The sequence below is a fragment of the Medicago truncatula genome, chromosome 1 (assembly GCF_003473485.1).
Source record: "Medicago truncatula cultivar Jemalong A17 chromosome 1, MtrunA17r5.0-ANR, whole genome shotgun sequence".
Classification (NCBI taxonomy): Eukaryota; Viridiplantae; Streptophyta; class Magnoliopsida; order Fabales; family Fabaceae; genus Medicago; species Medicago truncatula.
In genome coordinates this window covers 19932612-19951500 of record NC_053042.1, presented here as the reverse complement: position 1 = coordinate 19951500, position 18889 = coordinate 19932612, and the positions used below count along the sequence as shown (strand labels likewise).

Genomic DNA, 18889 nt, shown 5'->3' with positions numbered 1-18889 from the left:
TTATTGGTCCGTCATGGCGACAAATCTTTCACAAACTAAACCATTAAACCTAAAACCTCATGTTAGACCTAATTTCTAAGGACAAGTTTCTCTTTAGCCTATCACAACTCCTTTCGGTCTTAGTGAGTGTGTTCCTCTAGCAACCACGCCTACTCTCATGGTTGATTACTATTAGAATCCTTGAAGTTCGAAACTTTATATGTCCCAAGGTTTGCTAGACTATTCTCATGTTTTGAAATCCTTGTCTAAATTCACTTATTCAAATATAAAAAAAACTCCACTTTCGTTTTATGAATTGATATTTGAGATGATGGATTAACAATTATCAAACCCTCCACTTTCGCTTCTACAGTTTGATAATGGTTAATTCATGTTAAAACGGTGAATTTAGATTAGAAACTAGGGTTACACAAGATTAGGGTTTAAGGCTTGGTTTGATTAGGATTATGTCAATAGACTTATCCAACATGAAGAAGAAGAAGAAAAACATAAAAGTAAATAACAAGAAATTAAAGGAAAAGAAAAAAACTTTTATTAAGAAAGACAATTGTCACTTATTGAATTCCAAGAATAAAAGATGAATGTTATTGATAGCTAACTACTCTATTTATAGTCTTATATCGACTTAAAACCTAAGCAACTATTCAATAGAATGTTCTACAAGAAACCACGAGCTTTTTGGTCAAAACAGGTAGCTTGTTTCTGAAGCAAAAGCAGCAAAAGAGAACCCTGAACCTTGGCATGACCGTGCCGGTGGGAGCACGGGCCCTGCCACCTCTCTGACTTGGGGAGTGACATATTTTTGTCCCATATTTCGTATTTTCATCCCGAATCAGCTCCTAATCCTCTTTCTTTTGCTCCAAGACTCAATCTATCAAACATTCGTTCCTGAAATATAATAATATGCAATTGAAGTAAAATAGTTCTAAAAGGAAACAATATTTAAATAAAATAAACTTAAATCTAGATAAAATGAAATCAAATATTATACTAAAATAACTAATTAATGACTCATCAAACTCCCCCACACTTGAATCTTTGCTTGTCCTCAAGCAAAATGCATAGACATAGCAGCATAAAACAAGATTACATATGACAATTCAATCAAAACTCATGTCTCCTCAAAGGCTTTTATTTCAAGCGTACACTAATCACAAACTCAAGCATTTCTTGTAGTCTTTATTCAACCCAACAATCCAGTTCTAAGTGAGTGTTGTGTGTGTAGTCCAACCCTTTTCTTACTCATGTATAAGATAGATATTATAAGGAAACAGGTTCTAATCCTAACACTAAACCAAACGAGAAAAGTCATTTCTTCATTTCATATAAGAGAGATGAGAATTAGCTAGATTTAATTTGACAATTTAAATGCCTTGGGAGCTGCAGATTGCGTAAGGGGATATCATTTTCTCATAGGAAGTCCGCGAGGGGGTATCCTTTCCTCCTAGATTCCATGATCACCCTAAGTAGTGCTGCAAATTTATAAGTTAAAAGACATCATCTTTACGTAGGAAGTCAGTGTGGGGGTATCCTTTCCTCCATATGTTAATGATGCCTCCAAATTGTGCAATTAATTCTTTCCTTCTTTTAGAAGGATTTATGGAAGCTACTTTGAGTTATTAGAGAAACATCACCTTCACGTAGGAAGTTAGCGAGGGGGTATTGATGAGATAAAACCGCAAGTGCACGGTCTTACCGAAGTAGTAAAATAAGAGTATCGTTCCGAGAGAGAGTTATGAATTCAATTAACTTTTAATGATGATTAGATGAAATAATTTTTAGATAAAAGTTTGGATTTTTAATTACAAGAAATAAAAGAAAAGATAAAAGTCTTGGAATTATTGGTTCATCCTAATGAAAAGTCTTTCACAAACCAAACTATTAAACTTATAACCTTATGTTAGACCTAATTTCTCAAGACAGTTTCTCTTTTGTTCCTCTAGCAACCAAGCCTATTTCGCTGACTTGATTACTATTAGATTTTGGTTCCTCTAACAACCAAGCCTATTTCGCTGACTTGATCATTATTAGTTCCCTTGAAGATCGAAACTATATGTCTCAAAGATTGCAAAGACATTTCGCTGCCTTTGCAGTCCTTGTCTAAATTCACTTGTTTGAATATCAAAGCTCCACTTTCGTTTTATGAATTGATATTTGAGATGATGGATAAACAATTATCAAACCCTCCACTTTCGTTTCCACAGTTTGATAATGGTTGATCCATGTTAAAACGGTGAATTTAGATAAGAAATTAGGGTTACACAAGATTAAGGTTGAAAGCTTGGTTTGATTAGGATTATGTCATTAGACTTATCCAACAATCCCAAGACAAGAGAAGTCTACTCACTAATGTTCATCGTAGACAGGGAGAAGAAGAGAGAAAGCATAAAAGTAAATAACAAGAAAGTAAATGAACTTTTATTAGAAAGACAATTGTCACATATTGCATTCCAAGAAAAGATGAATATTTGTGATGGATAGCTACTCTATTTATAGAATACATTCGACTTAAAATCTAAGCAATTACATTACTGGAATGTTCCACAAGAAACTGCGGTTGTTGCTCGGTGCTTATCATTTGTACCTCAGTTTACATCCATGTCGATCTTTCATTTTCAAAGTTTCCTCCGGCATCATGGTCATGGTGCTCCTCATCATGGTGCAAGTGTGCACCTTCCTCTTCTCCAGCATTGTGCTCTTCATGTACCTGTGAACCATCACCAACATACAACAAATTTTCTTCCACCTCGGTGTTAGTCCGAGATGGGTTAGGAAGTATAATTAAAATAGGCACATTGAGTTTGAGTGTATAGGTCATGGGTGGACGATGCTTAATGAAGTTCATAGAGATAAGGGTCTCTATGTTAAGCCTATTGTTTCCCTCAATCTTGTTTATCCCTTGGTCTTCACCCAGTCCCAATTGCCTAGCTATATAGATGATGATGCCACCCACTACTATCTCTCCTTTACCATCAAACCTATTACCTACATAGGAAAGGTAATCAAGCAAGTAAAAGCAAATGTTAACGGGGTGGTTATTAAGCATAGCCCATAACATGAAAAGCTCATCTGTCCTAGTGTTCCACAATTCAGTCCTACCCCAAATGGTACAAGCCATCACTCTTTGAAGGTACCTAAGCACAAGGTTGTGAATGTTACTAGCTTTGTTGGAACGTGTATTAAATTTCCTTAGACCCGTGATACGTTCCCAAAAGACAGCGAGTTGATAGTCAACCGACTTTAGATCTTGATCCCAAGAGTCGTGGGGGGGGGGGGGGGGGGGGGGGGGGGGACTCTTTGTAATTATGAAAATTGTAATCAAATTTCAACAATAATGGAAGTCCTTGATGGAGACGTATTCTATCAAGAATAATAGACGTACCCTGAAGTGAGGACGTAAGGGGGAACTAATATAGAAATTCTGGTGTTCTTCTCTTCGCTTTCCTATTTGATTATCCTTTATTATTTGTATATGAATTTTAATGTTTGTAGCTATTTGATTTGATTGTGATTATACTTCATACTTAACCTAATCCTAATTCGTTGGATTAAGATTCTTTTCAAATTCAATTTTATCACAATTAAACTTCAGTTAAGTTTCAAATCATTAATTCATATATCTTGTGTTCCTTAATGTTAATTTTGTTAATTGTATTGTTGATTATTGATATTTGATGTACTTATTAGGGTTCAACACTTGAACCTCTCAATTCAATATTGAATCTTAGTGTTTTGATCATTGTATTAATTTTTGTTATCCTTATTGTGCACGAATTAATCCGAAAAGTCATACATTTTCTAATTACACTTTCGCTAAACTCTTCTGAAATTTGGAAAACGATATTCACCCCCCGCTAGCACATATTCTTATTCGCCATATAGACCAACAAACCATGCTACTTATTCACCTTTGGTCTGTGTGTCCCTATGCCACAAAACATATTGTTGGTTGTTCACCTTAGTCTGTGTTCTTTCCTGTCATGAGGCTTCTTTGGTTGTTCTTCTTGTGGGTTTGTTCACTCTCATACAATATTTTTCTCATGTGTATTTTATATGCCGTGTCAAGAGTTTCTACAATTGTTTCACCAAAATGGGCGCTAATTCCAATTTCTGACACAATTCCTACCTCCATCTTCACTTCAAAATCACTGTTCAAAAGGAGAATGTCGAGAGCATCTAAGGTAATGTTTCTCTACCTTGCATGTTTGTTTGATGGAAGTATCAAGTATCTATCCACCAAAAGGTATTCTTTCCTTGATCATATAATATTATAAAAAAGAATAAAATAAATAGATTCGTTCCTTAATGATATTATTAAAAAAAGAGATTCTTCTTAGTTTGCAGTTAAAGTTGCTTTCTTTTTCAGGTCATTATAAATTGCAAGGTTCTCCGTTTGTGAAATACATAAAAAAGAGTGCTGTGTAATTTTTGCAATTTGTATTTGAGTCCTCAACTTTCATATTTCCCTTTTACATTCCTTGTCCTCGTTTCTATTCTGCTTACTGAATTGTTATTTTTTTCATCATACAAAAAACAAAAAGAATTTTTTTTTTTTTAATTGTTTGTCTTGTAGTTTCGGTCTTCATTATATTAATAGACTAAGTCTTCAAAACTTAATTGTTATATTTTTACCTCATACAAAAAAGAAAAAAAAAACTTAATTGTCTGTCTTGTTGTTTGAATCTTCATTAGCCTTCCAAACTTTCAATTCCATTCTATAGATTGTTGTTTTTTAAAAAAAAAAAAAAAATTATTGATTGTTTGTCGTTTAGATTGAGTTTTCAAAAGTGTATTTCTTTGATAGACTTCTTAGTTATTTGTTTCTTGTTTTCCAGTCACAAATTACCAGAAAAAAAAAAACCAAGATAAAAACTAAAGTTGAAATCTTTCACATTGTTTATCCGTTGGTCTCGAATTTCTGTCTTTCAGGGTTACCTGTTGATTTCATATTTTGATTGATCGTGACCATCCGCTCAAGTAGTCGCTCTCTTTGTTTAGTTAAATTCTTGCAGTGTTTTTGAACTGCTGATAAGAGGTACTCTTGCTTTTCTCCTGCACTCAGTCAGTTATGTACTTTTTTGGGTATGTTTGGTTTGTATATTTGCAGTTACTCAAACTACAAAACCAGACATACACTTTGTTGCAGTCTTACTAAATTTTTAGATCTTAGAATTACAAAGATTGTGATAATGAATTTGTTGCAGATTATTATTCGGCATCTGGTTTAGAGGTCATTTACATCACTCTATTCATTGAAGAACTCACCATTAAGATCGCCAGTTTTCCTACATAAAAGGTAATTATACTATACTATATAAATTCATTCTTAGCTTACCGATATAATTTTTAAAAGAATGTCGGTAGTCCTTTAATCAACACATTTTTCAACTGATGTCTTGAAAGAATTTACATTGAGGGATAGTGTTAAATAAATAGGAAAGACTATTCACATGGTTAAAACTCAGACATACTTGAATTAATAGTCCTTGGTAAGAGTCTGAGGTAGAGGAGAAAACACTAGGGATGGTATCTGTCATTATCATGGAACCACACTTAAGATTTTTCTTAATTTGTCATTATCATGGAAAGAGATCAATGTCTTTCCCATAGTCACATAATTCTCTTGACATGCTGCGAATCGTGAATTTATGCTTGTGTATTGGTTCGTGGTACTTTGGCGAATTAGCTTGCACAAATTCCCTTTGTAATTCGTGGAAACTAACAAATCGACAAACCGAGACAAGTGAGTAAATATCGAAGAAAGAGGAAGATGTTGAGTAGGAGATAAAAGGGAAAGGAAAATATCTGCTAGGGAAAATAAATTTTGCTGGAAAATCTAATTGAAAATTGAAGAAAGAGAATGTCTCTTGCAAAATAACATTGATAAAAATGAAAAAACGAAAGAAAAGTGAATATAAAAAAAAATATTTGGGAAGTGGTCGTTTGTTACAACTTCCTACTATAATCATTCTACTTGTTTACAATATTAAGATAGCGTACCAATATTAAGAAAGTACTAATAATACAAACCGACGCATACCGAAGCTCTATACCCCCATATGTACTGGATTCTCATGTCGCGAACCCGTATCCATACCACGTACCAACACGAATTGAAAATTATTTGAAAATGGTCGGCCATATCATTGTTAGATTGTAAAAATACCTCCTTGTTCCTGACACCATAATAAAGAAAAGTTAGAAGATGATGAATTCAAATGAAATGGTGATAAATCAACCCATGACATAGAAGTTGAGGCTGCAATATAACTTATCCAAAATATGGTCAACCTTAAATATTAAACCAATTTGAAAGAGACATAGATTTGAAAGAGACAGAGATTTGAAAAGATAACCACTTAGGTTAGCTTGAGACCTTGGAGTGTTCTCTTCTTAAGATCTCAGCTGATACAATTTTCCTGGTACCAATTTATGTGGACTAGTTCATATGAAGCTTTGCTGAAAATATGCTGGAGACAACCAAATCGCACCCGAAAACAACAAAATTGCACCAAATAATACAAGAAACCTATCGAAAAAGGTAGAAATTGAATGATGCAAAAATTGGAAAGAATCCACAATGCCAAAAAGAAAATGCACCGCTACAAAAATAGGAACAAACACCACCACGTTGGGAAATAACCAGAACCACATACCACCGCTTGAAAACCGCAATGCACCGGATCACAATCAAGTTGAAATTAAATACAGAGGAATGCTATAGACACTTTGTTTCTATCACCCATTCTCTTATTGAGTGAAATACATGAGTCTCACACTTAGAAAATGAGTCATTGTGATATCCACGTGAGTTTCACCAATAAAAGAGTGAGTGTTAGAAAGAGAATGTCTCTAAAATTTCTCATTACGTTCAAATGTTGTCTACATCTCTCAACAAAGATACAATAATTCCTCCGCCTAAACTATTTGCTCACAAATGGATCTCAATTGTTCCCCAATAAGATCCCACATATACCGTATGTTTCACCAAGAAATTGCAAATTAATTGAACAATAATCTAATGCACCAATGAGTTTACGGATTAAAAAAGGCATCCCACACAAGGGTGATCTGCAAATTGGGTTCGACCAACCAATTGGAATAAGGATTTTAAGCTAATAGTTCAAACGAAATCGGGGGTTAAACGAAATCGGGTTAAACGAAATAAAAACGGAAACGTAAACAATTCTCACAAATGGGTTAGCCAAGTTTTAATGCCAAGCATAGATGGATTCAAGTTTTAAGCTAATATTTCAATGCCAAGCATAGATGGATTCAACCAAATTTTTTTTTCTTGTTTTGTTTAAATTAAATACTCTAGTTTTAAAGGAAAGAGATTGAGTAATCACTTGATTCTCAATCAATCTTCACTCACAACATACATTTTTAGATTTTAGGATTTACAAGTAGACCATAGGAGCAACTTTCCTCTTAGATACATGTTAAATGAGCTTTAATCTCATTCCAAAATCTAACTCAAGGATAAAGATGCCCAAACATATTTATACCTCCAATCACCCTAATAATGTGGGACTCCTATGCAACTTCAACAACAATGAACTTTCATTTTCATCATATGTTACGTAAATTTAGTTAATATTGTTTTTTAGAGGGAAAAACTACATTTGATCCCTAATAAACATTGTTTACTGTTCCAAGTCAAGGTAAAACATATTTTTCCGTCCTTTATATTTTACCTAATATCGTATTGGTCATTTATTTTATTTTTTATCTGTTTTGTCATTATATTTTATTTTAGGGGTGTATTAGATTAGGATTTTAAAAGAAATTTTTTGCATGAATAAATCTTGTAGGTTTTAAAAGACTATTCAAAATTTTAATGATTTTTAAGATTTTAAAAGATTAAGAAGTTGTAATTTAGATTTCAAATTGTTGATATCATAAGAATATTCTCAATAAACACTTTTTGATTTGTCAAAAATCAAATTATTTCCACAAACTTCAGTCCTACATATTTCAAAGAGAAATACTTATCCATCTTTAATTTTTTATTTGGAACAAATTGTCTCGTATTTTTACTATATTATATGTTAATTAATAGGTGAATTTTTAATTATTAGGCTACTTGACAAAAAAAAATTAAAAGCTTTGTTTAGGGAAAAAAAGTATATATAAAAAAGATAAAATGAGAGGCAATGGCCGTGAAGTTGTAATATAAACAATGCACAATTAAAAAGAAAACATTCTATTTCTATTGATATATGTAATAAAAATAAGGGTTTGTCTTGACATATGAAATATTGTAAAAGTTAAAACAACTAAAATTAGTAGTAACTTGTTATAGCAAAATAACAATTACTACCTTCGTCCTTAAATATAGGAGCATTTTGCAAAAATTAGGGAGATTAGGAAAGTTGGTTGGTTGTTGTATTAAATTTGTATATAATTACTATTATGTTTACAATTTTATACTTAAGAGAGAGAGTTTGTTTATGTTTCAACATAATCCCTCCGTTCCTTTTTAAATGTCACTTTCGGAGAAAAATTTTGTTCCTATTTAACAGTCACTTTCAAAGTTGAATGCAACATTAAATGTTGTTTTACCAATATTGTCCTTAGTTATTTATTGCGGAGAGATAAATATATGAAATGAGATATTAAATGAATAAGGTCATTATAGTAAAAGTATAGCTTATTGCATCAAAAGTAGTATCAATTGTTGATTGTCTTGGTTTGTGTAAAATGTCAGAATGTGACAATTAAAAAGGAACAGTGGTAGTAATATTTATTGTTGATTGAAGAAAAAGATGCAAAATAAATAAGGGTATGTTGGTAAAAAAATAATTAATGTACTTGGAAATACCAAATGGGTCTTATAAAAAGGGATGGAGGTAGTATTTATTATAAAGCTACATATTTAATACTCCCCCAGTCCTAAAATAATTGAATCATTTGCAAAAAAAAATTGAGGCAAAATAATTGACTCATGTAACTTTCCAATGCAATATTAATTAGTTTTTTTTTTCTTTTTTCCAATTATAACCCTAATTAATACTACTTTCAAAACTCTCAATTCAATATATTCTATTTTGCATTTATGATAATTGGAATGCACCAATACTTGACAAGACGCTCAAAACAATTTTTCTATCTTTTTCACACATTTTCTTAATATGTGTGAAATGAGGAAAACACTCAACTATTGTGGGATGGAGATAGTATAAATGAACAAATTTCAAGTTAAAGCTACTACTTTAAACTTCTTAACACATGCAAATTTAAACAAAACAAAAAAGCCTAAAAATAATACTTTTAGCAAAAACTGAAGAAGAATAGTTAAGTGCACGTTTGATATTTTTGTCAACATGTCCAGTTTTGAGATAAAGAAAGAAAACCAGAAAGAAAAAAGATTGAATAGAGAAACAATATGTGGCAATGACATAAATGAAGTTATATCATGAAAAAGTCTCAAGCATTTGTACGAGAATCTGTAGTATTAGGTAAAAGACAAAGCATAGAAAATATATTTTTGTCTCCCTCATTTTTTTCTCATAAAAATTATTATTTCTTGTTTCCGCATATTCACTCCCAGTCTCTGTCAGTGCACTAGAGGAAGAGACGTGGACGAGAGAAGGAATGGATGTCCTCATTCAATTTACAGCAGAACTAGCAAAGTGTACCATCGTTCCTATTGTACATGAAGCAGGTTATTCTCTATTGTACAAAAGAAATTTCAAGAAGCTAGAAAACCGTGTTAAGGAACTTGATGCTGCAAGAGTAAGATGGGACCATTCTGTTCAAGATGAAATAGGGAACGGTAAAGAAATTGAAACTGATGTAGTGAACTGGTTGAAGGATGCGAATGAGCTCATTGAAAAGGCAAATAAGCTTCGTGAAGATCCTCGTCGTGCTAATGTCAGGTGCTCTATAAATTCTTTCCCCAATTTGATTTGGCGTCATCAACTTAGTAGGAAAGCCTTCAAGATTTCAGAAAACATTTTTGAAATACAAGGAAAAGGAAAGTTCGATCGAGTTGGTTACCTTCCTACACTAGATCAAATAACCTTCTCTTATTCTTCTACCACAAGGAGGTTAAAGCTTGAGACCAGGGAATTGTTTATAGACAAAATTCTAAAGGCTTTACTAGACCTTAATGCACATAACATTGGGGTATATGGGCTAGATGGTGCGGGTAAGACCACCGTGGTGGAGGAAATTGCTGAAACAACTAAGCACAAAAAAATGTTTGATGCAGTTGTTATGGCCAATGTATCTAGAAATCCAGACATTGAGAGAATTCAAATGGAGATTGCAGAGCAGTTGAATCTTACATTTATTGAGAAGACTATTGTTGGGAGAGCAAACCGTCTAAGACAAAGAATCAAAGCTGAGAAAACTATCCTAGTCATTCTAGATGATATTTGGCCTACATTTGAATTGGAGAAAGTAGGAATTCCATTAGGAGATGATCGTACATCTCGCATTCAAAATAAACAAAATATTGAGCAAAATGTGAAACAAAATGTCTGCAAATTGTTGATGACCTCCAACAATAAGGATGTGCTCTTGGAAAAGGAGGTTGAAGAAGAATTCACTTTCAGACTGGAACTGTTGGGTGAATTGGAAACATGGCACTTGTTTCAATTTATGGTTGGCGACAAGGTTAAAGATACTAGTTTACAAAGTTTAGCTCCTCAAGTTGCCCAAAAATGTGCAGGCTTGCCTCTTCTCATTGTGACAGTGGGAAGAGGTTTGAAAAATAAGGATATTCGTGTTTGGGAAGATGCATTACGACAATTAGAAAGTAATAGTCATGCAGGAATGGATATGAAAACTTATTCTACTTTGGAGTTGAGTTACAACTTGTTAGTGAGTCAAGCAATGAAGGATATCTTCTTGCTTTCTTCTACACTACAAGATATTGATACAGAGTACTTACTGAAAGTTGCTATGGGTTTGAACATTTTCAAAGATATAAATACTGTGTATCATGCAAGAAACACACTTCACAGTATAATCCTATCTCTGCAGGCTTCTTGTTTGTTGGATAAATGTAACACGAGTGGGAAGATCCAAATGAATAACTATGTTCGTGATGTAGCAGTTTCCATAGCACTTAGGGATCAACATGTATTTGTGAAGGAAAAACTATCTGACTTGAAGGAGTGGCCAACAAAGGATTTTCGAGAAAGCTCACAGATCATCTTATATGGCTGTAATGTCCGCAAGCTTCCTGAAAGGTTAGATTGTCCTAATGCTAAGTTTTTCTTCTTCGAGAGTGTGCAACCCTCTGTAGAGATCTCAAATATTGTTTTTGAGGGTATGGAAAGCCTACAGGTGTTGGATTTAAAAGGCTTGAACTTGTCTGCATTACCAACTTCTTTTCAGTCCATATCTAGCCTTCAAACATTGTGTTTGGATCATTGTGTTTTGGAAAATATGGATGCAATAGGATCTCTGAGAAATCTAGAAATTCTCAGCCTTGTGAAATCTTCAATGATCAAATTACCAAGCGAAATAGAAAAACTGACTAAACTAAGAATGCTTGATTTGAGTCATTCTGGAATAGAAGAAATCCCGCCAAACATCATATCAAGCTTGACTACACTGGAGGAGTTGTACCTGGGCCATACCTCTATTAAGTGGGAAGAAGAGAATTCACCTAAGCAAAACAAAAACGCTAGCCTTGCTGAGCTTAGACAATTGTCAAACTTGACTGTTCTAGAGTTACAAATTCCTGAGATTTGGGTTTTGCCTAGGGACTTGAAATTGATGTTTGAGAAACTGAAAAAATTCAAAATAGTTATTGGAAAGGTATGGGAGTGGGTTCAAATGGAGAAAGGAAACTTGAATACATTGATGCTAAAATTGGGAACAAGCATACATTTGGAGCATGGGATTAAAGCATTGATTAAACGGGTTGAGAATTTATACTTGGATGAAGTAGATGGCATTCAAAATGTGCTTTTCCAACTCAATTGGGAAGGATTTCCATTGTTGAAGCTCCTCCACATACAAAATAATGCAAAAATGAAGCACATAGTTGACTCCACAGAGAGGAATACAGTCCAAGTTTGCTTTATCAATCTGGAAAAACTTCTACTTGAGAATCTTAAAAATTTGGAGCGAATATGTCATGGCCGACTTGAAGCTAATTCCTTTGGAAAGCTTAGTGTTATCAAAGTCAACAATTGTGTCCAATTAAAATATCTTCTCTCCTATTCAATGGTTATGGGACTTTCTCATCTTTCTGAGATTAAAGTTTGTCAATGCACTTCTATGACGGAGATAATACTCGAAGATCGTGATTCAAGTGGAGATAATGACATAACTAATGAAAAATTCGAGTTTCCTTCTTTGCATTCTCTGATTTTAGAACATTTGCCCAAACTTGATAATTTCTTCTCTTATGAGTCGAAGTCTTCCAAGAATGAGCGGAAGCATCAAAGGTTGGAGATGTATGTTCCTGCACTATTTTTTGGGGCTCAGGTATTATATTTCACACTTATTTATATTGAAGTAACGTATATAATATTTATTTTGTAAAAGGAACAATCTCATCATGGATAAATTACTTGATAAATTGATAGTTATTAATAGGAAACTATTAATTTTGATATATAAACTTGTAGGAATGCAAGACACAAAGGTCCGATAAAATTTTCCAGATTTAATTTTCTTTATGTATTTACCTTAACCATTCATTGTTAGATATATTGGTCATGGCCTAGTTCTCTTATTCTCATATAAAATGCCTTATGGTAACTAAGAGTTTGGTCAAATGGTAAAAGGACAGGCCTAGTAACGACATATTTTGGATGAATAATGCAACTTCAAAGTCCAAATTCATATCATAAAATTGTCGTAGCCTTCAGTTATGATTTGCTTAATTAATTTCTATGTAGGTTGCACTTCCTAATTTGGATACCCTTACCTTGAGCTCATTAAATTTGAGCAAAGTTTGGGGTGACAATCAACATTCCTTTTACAAATTGACAAATTTGGTTGTGGATAATTGTGGTGAGTTAAAGTACTTATTCTTGTCCTCCATGGTTGGAAGTTTTATAAACCTCAAACGACTTGAAATTAGTAAATGTTCTTTGATGGTGGAGATAATAGCTACAGAAAAAAAAAAAAACCTTACTGATGCATCAAAAGAGGTATGCTACTTTACCATTAGGAATATTCCAATTTTGCACTAGCATTTAAATAAATATTTATAACGATACTAGTTATTTATGAGTTCATAAATTTTCAATCATAGGTTCGATTCTCCAAATTAGAGGAAATCATATTGAATGACATGGAGAACTTGAAGACAATATGGCACCGCCAGTTTGACTCATTGAAGACGTTGAAAGTGAATAAATGTGACAAAATCACAGTAGTTTTTCCTTCTTCATTGCAAAAAACATACAATAATCTAGAGATGCTAGATATTACAAACTGTGCTTCAGTGAAAGAGATATTTGAATTGAATTCCACTGAAAAGGGAAGTAAAGAGGATGCAACAAATCTGAAAGAAATCACTTTGAGTAAAATGCCAAAGCTAAAAAATATATGGACTATGGATCCTCAAGGGATTCTTAGTTTTCATAATCTAGAAAATGTAGATGTAGATGATTGTGGAAGCATGGAATATCTATTTCTGCTTTCTGTAGCCATTTGTTGCTGCTCACATCTTAAAATACTTAATTTGTTATCGTGTGAGAACATGAAGGAAATTGTTGCAGTGAAGAAAGGATCTGGGTCCGCAACCCCCATATTTGAGTTAAATCTGCTGAATACCCTAATGCTTTTGTACTTACCTAAACTCGAGCGTTTCTCTGCAGGAAATCCTACTTTAACTTTTCCATCTTTGAGAAAACAATTTGTTACATGTTGTTCAAAATTGAACTTATTCAAAACTTCAATTACAAGCATCCACAAAAAGTTTCAAAATGGAAAACTCCATATCGCAGAAGAAGTACCACTTCTCATAGTTGAAAAGGTACATATCATACAAATTAATGCACCACAATTTGCATGAAAACTTTATAAAGTCACTATTTTTAGAAGAAATAAAATTATAGCCGAATTAAATTGTCAAAATTTGGCGCCTTTTAAGACAAAGCCTACAAACTATCGCCACCTGAAAAAAGGTTGTAGATTGAAATGACTAAATGCAATAATATATTGATATTGATATTGCACACTGGTGGCATTTTGTAGTTATATCTTCGAGCTGGAATTTATTAATCTAGTTAGCTGGTAGAGGTGGTAATTGTGTGGGTTAAAGATGAAATTGAGGAACGTACAATTGTAATGGTCAAAGAAAAGGAAAGAGAATACTAGTAAATGTTTCTGTTTTTTTAACTGAACAATAAATATTCACTGTTTGTAAATTGTGCTTTATGTTTGTTTTAGGTGATTCCAGAGCTGGAGGAATTGATTATTGACTATAGGGATGCTAAAATGATTTTGGAAAACAACAATTTGGGTTTTATCTTCACCAAAATTACATATCTTGGACTCTTTGAATTTGTAATTGAAGATGCTATTTTTCCTTATTGGTTTCTCGGAAATGTGCCTACTCTTAAGTGCCTAGCTGTTTGTTTTAGTTCCTTCAAGAAGATATTCCCAGATGGAAGATCGGTAACCAAGGAAAGTTACACAAGGCTGAAATGGTTGAAACTTAGTTCTTTGCCTGAACTTCAAAATATATGTGAAGAAGGATACCAAATCGATCCGGTTCTTAAAAAACTTGAAGACCTTGAAATTGATGAATGTCCTAGTTTGACGATGTTGTCACCTTCCTCTGGTACTTTTAGTCACTTGACAAATTTGACAATAATAAATTGCCATGGGTTGATGAAATTAATTACATCTCCAACAGCGAGAAGTCTTGCCAAGCTCACAACAATGATAGTAAATAACTGTAATTCACTTGAAGAAATAATCACAGGAAGTGAAGATGTTGAGATTGCACTTACTAGTTTGGTAACATTGATGCTTGTATGTTTGCCAAGGCTCAACAAATTTTGCTCTGGTAAGTGCTTATTGAAACTTCCACTGTTGGAGGAAGTAGTTGTGAGAGAATGTCCTCGCATGAAGATTTTCTCTGAGGGAAATGTGAGCTCTCCAATTCTTCAAAAAGTGAAAACTGCGCAAGATGTTGGGAAATGGCATTTGAAAGGGAACCTAAATGATAAAATAAAGAATATGTATGAAGATAAGGTATGCTTATATTTTCCAATTGATTTCCTACATAACATCAATTCTCTATTTGTTTATTTAAAAAAAATAAAATAATCAATTCTCCATTTTCTTAATATTTGATTATTGGCTTATCACTTAATATTTGATTAACAGGTTGCATTTTGTGAATTTGAACATTTAAGATTGTCTGAATTCCCTGAACTGAAGGATCTGTGGTATGGCCAACTTCACCCCAATGTGTTTTGCAATTTGAAATCACTAATCGTGCAACGATGTGATTTTTTGTCAAATGTACTTTTTCCATCAAATATATTGCAAGTGCTTCTTCGACTCGAAGAGCTTGAAGTGAGAGACTGTGATTCATTAGAAACAGTTTTTGATGTGAAAGGTATTCAATCTAAAGAAAAATTGGTGAAGCAAATTGGTGAATTGAAAAAATTAACTTTGTCTAGCTTACCAAAACTGAAGCACATATGGAATGAGGACTCTTGTGAAATTATCAGCTTTGGAAAATTAGAAATAGTGGATGTTTCTAAATGCCAAAGCTTGTTAAATATATTTTCACTATCACTATGCCAAGATCTTCGACATCTTGAAATACTCAGGATATGGATTTGTCGACAGGTTAACGAAATTGTTGCAATGGAAAATGGGTCAATGAAAAATAGCATTAGTTTTCCTCGACATTAATTGGTTTGACAAACGTCAAGAGTTTTTATCCAGAAAAACACACATTAGAGTGCCCTTCATTGAATGTGTTAAAAGTGTATCGATGTGAAGCATTGAAGATGTTTTCCTTCAGTCCTTTATGCTGCAAACAGCCTGCTCAGGTGGATGAAATTCATGATATGCCATTCCAAATACCTCTATTTTCTATTGAAAAGGTAAAAAAACACCATGCCTCATCCATGTTTGCCTTCTTTATTTTTGTGTAAAGCAAACTTAGATGAAGAACTATATCCCTACTTTGTTTGAACTAGTACTCATTTGGTTTCTGCATTTTAAATTTTTCAGGTAAGCCCCAACTTGAAAGATTTGGCATTATGTAGCAAGGATGCATTGAAAATATTGAATGGTGGTTGTCTGGAAAATAACTTTCAGAAAGTTGAAGTTCTTCGTTTGCACCATTTCGACGAAACTCCAGTTACTTTTTTGAATGGTTTCCATGCAATGTTTCCCAATGTGGTAACGCTTCAAGTGCGTGGTAGTTCTTTTGAAACATTGTTCCTCTCAGGAGGAATTGATCATATAAATTCACAATCTCCCAAGAAAATACAAAATTTGTGGCTTTTCGAATTAGAACAACTCAGATTTATTTGGCAGGAAAACTTTGCAGGAGATCATTTTGTAGTGCAAGATCTTGAAGGTTTGACCGTACTCAATTGTCCCAATTTGATAACCTTGGTACCATCATCATTGTCTTTAAAATATTTAACCGATTTGGAGGTTAACAATTGCAAAGGTTTGATTTATTTGATAACAACCAAAACAGCTAAAAGTCTTGTACAACTCAAAAGATTAGTCATAGCAAATTGTGAGATGATGTTGGATGTTGTCAAGATTGATGAAGAAAAAGAAGAGGAAGAAGTCATATTTGAAAACTTGGAATTCATGGAATTCTTTTCTTTGTCTAGTTTGGGAAGCTTCTGCAATGGGAAACAAACATTCATATTTCCGTCGTTGCTGCATTTTGTTGTTCAAGGATGTCCTCAGTTGAAGATTTTCTCATCAGGAGTCACAATAACACCATTCCTAACAGGGATTACACTTAGAGTCGAAAACCGAAGAATACGGTGGAAAGATGATCTTAACACCACTATTGAACAGCTGTTCATAGAGAAGGTACACAGTATATTCGGAAGCTATTTCAATTTTTCAGCAATTAATGTTTACTAAATGTTTGACTTATTGAAAACTACCAAGCCTTAGCAGTGGAGAAAGAAACATCGCATACCTTGTTGAATAATGGTTTTTTTGAAAATAAATATGATACTGCATAGATTTCAAATGTTTTATTATGCACTACAAATTCAATATCTTTTTAAATTATGAGAGTATGAAAGTTTCTTTTTGACTAACAGATTTCTGATAAGATTTTTTTTAATAGAATTGTTTTGTTTATGTAGAGTTTTTTCTGCTTGCAATGATATTTTTATGTTTAAAGTTAGCTGAGTGAATGGTATATAACTTGAGCAAGCTTTATTAAATAATTTGCATTTTCTCAACAGGAAGTCTCGCGTTCTATTGAGAAATAAGACCGTCATATTCTCACATGCAGAATTGAGGTGAAGCCTTGTAATAAATGCAACATGATACTTATTGTGCAAATCACCACTGATGTTATAAACCTTGGATCTCATAAGGCCACAAAAAATTGGAAAGAACAGAACTTTTGTTCTAGCATAGGAGATGCTCTTAATTATGGTCATTTTGCTAACTGTTGTAGCAGTCAACATTTGTTTGATAACTGCTGTATTAATATTGAATTCTGTAATAAAACATGTTGAACTTTTCGAATTCTTAATTCACAAACTCTCCAAAATGATTTTAACCATTTTTTCTTTCTTGTCTTCTCTCACCCTCTCTCATGTATCGACCTTTGCTACAACCTCTTCTTTGATCCTTTTCCATGTAAACAAGAAAGGTGGAACACATGGTGTAAAAGAAATATTGTAGAGCTACAACAGTGGTAAGTGAAAACCCAATGCATAATCAAAGAAATGAACAATCAAAAGGAGCATAAATGTACAAGGTTCTTCATTTTAGGCAAAGCATTCTTTTCATGTTCCTTATTACCAAACTTCAAAAAAGCATATTACTTAATAGTTCAAAATATATAAAAGACTGGGCGCGCACACATATTTTACAATTTATTTATGGATAGTGTTAACTTGTGCCCTAATGTCACAAGTTAAGAATCTATAAATGGAATTAAAACAGATTTTGTCTTGAAAAGATAAGACTTTAAAGTTCTAAAATATTGAATGCACAATTTCCAACAAAATGTTTATATCTTTGGTTTCTTAAGGCACAAGTTAGCATTTCCCTTTATTTATTTATTTATTTGAAAACTCGGACAATGCAATCTCTAAAAAGTGGCATAGTGTTGCATCATTCTCTTGACTCAGTTCCAAGCTTGCTAGCGTAGTAGATTCCATGAAAATATTGTTTTCACGCTGCCCTAAAACAGCTCCTACCACATAGTCACTAGCAACACACAATTCAAAGGGAAGGTTCGAATCTAGAGACGTGATTATTGGTGCATTGACTAGTTTTTCTTGGGTATTAAATGCTTGTAGACACGTATCATCAAAGTGAAATTCATTCTCTTTGATCAATAAATTGCAGCGGCCCCACATTTCGTGATACGATAACGGCGGATCAGCGACATCGATAAATAAAGGAGTTAGGGGCGAAACCTGTCATCTGACACTTTATCTATATCTATAGCTAGATCAATTCCTATTATTTCTCACCCGAAGGAACTCAACTACCTTTCGAGAAGACCGAATGGGGCTTTGAAATTTTAGATAAATCCTTAATGAACCTACGATAAAACCCATCATGTCCTAAAAAACTTATAACATCCTTAACATTTATGCAAGGAGGTAAATTTTTATTTATTTTTTGGATAACACAAGGAGGTAATTTTTCTATTACCTCAAGTATGGCTTTATCTATCTCTATCCCTTTAGAAGAGATTTTGTTCCCCAAGACAATTCTTTAATTG

At 33.2% G+C, this 18889-nt stretch overlaps 1 protein-coding gene across 1 annotated transcript; it reads left to right on the top strand.

Moving 5' to 3' along the window:
• Window positions 1-4754: 4754 nt before the first annotated feature.
• LOC25483238 (uncharacterized) lies at window positions 4755-17688 on the top strand. Its single transcript, XM_024785152.2, has 9 exons — window positions 4755-5035; window positions 5205-5296; window positions 9554-12450; window positions 12867-13121; window positions 13226-13951; window positions 14368-15177; window positions 15313-16043; window positions 16174-17001; window positions 17388-17688. The coding sequence occupies exons 3-7, from the start codon at window positions 9598-9600 to the stop codon at window positions 15847-15849; spliced, it is 5181 nt and encodes a 1726-aa protein (XP_024640920.1). The 5' UTR covers window positions 4755-5035; window positions 5205-5296; window positions 9554-9597; the 3' UTR covers window positions 15850-16043; window positions 16174-17001; window positions 17388-17688.
• The last annotated feature ends 1201 nt before the right edge of the window (window positions 17689-18889 follow it).

Coding starts and splice junctions, on each gene's coding strand:
- LOC25483238 (XM_024785152.2), top strand. CDS start 9,598: ATGGATGTCCTCATTCAATTTACAGCAGAACTAGCAAAGTGTACCATC. Junction 12,451..12,866: donor CACTATTTTTTGGGGCTCAG/GTATTATATTTC, acceptor ATTTCTATGTAG/GTTGCACTTCCTAATTTGGA. Junction 13,122..13,225: donor TTACTGATGCATCAAAAGAG/GTATGCTACTTT, acceptor TTTCAATCATAG/GTTCGATTCTCCAAATTAGA.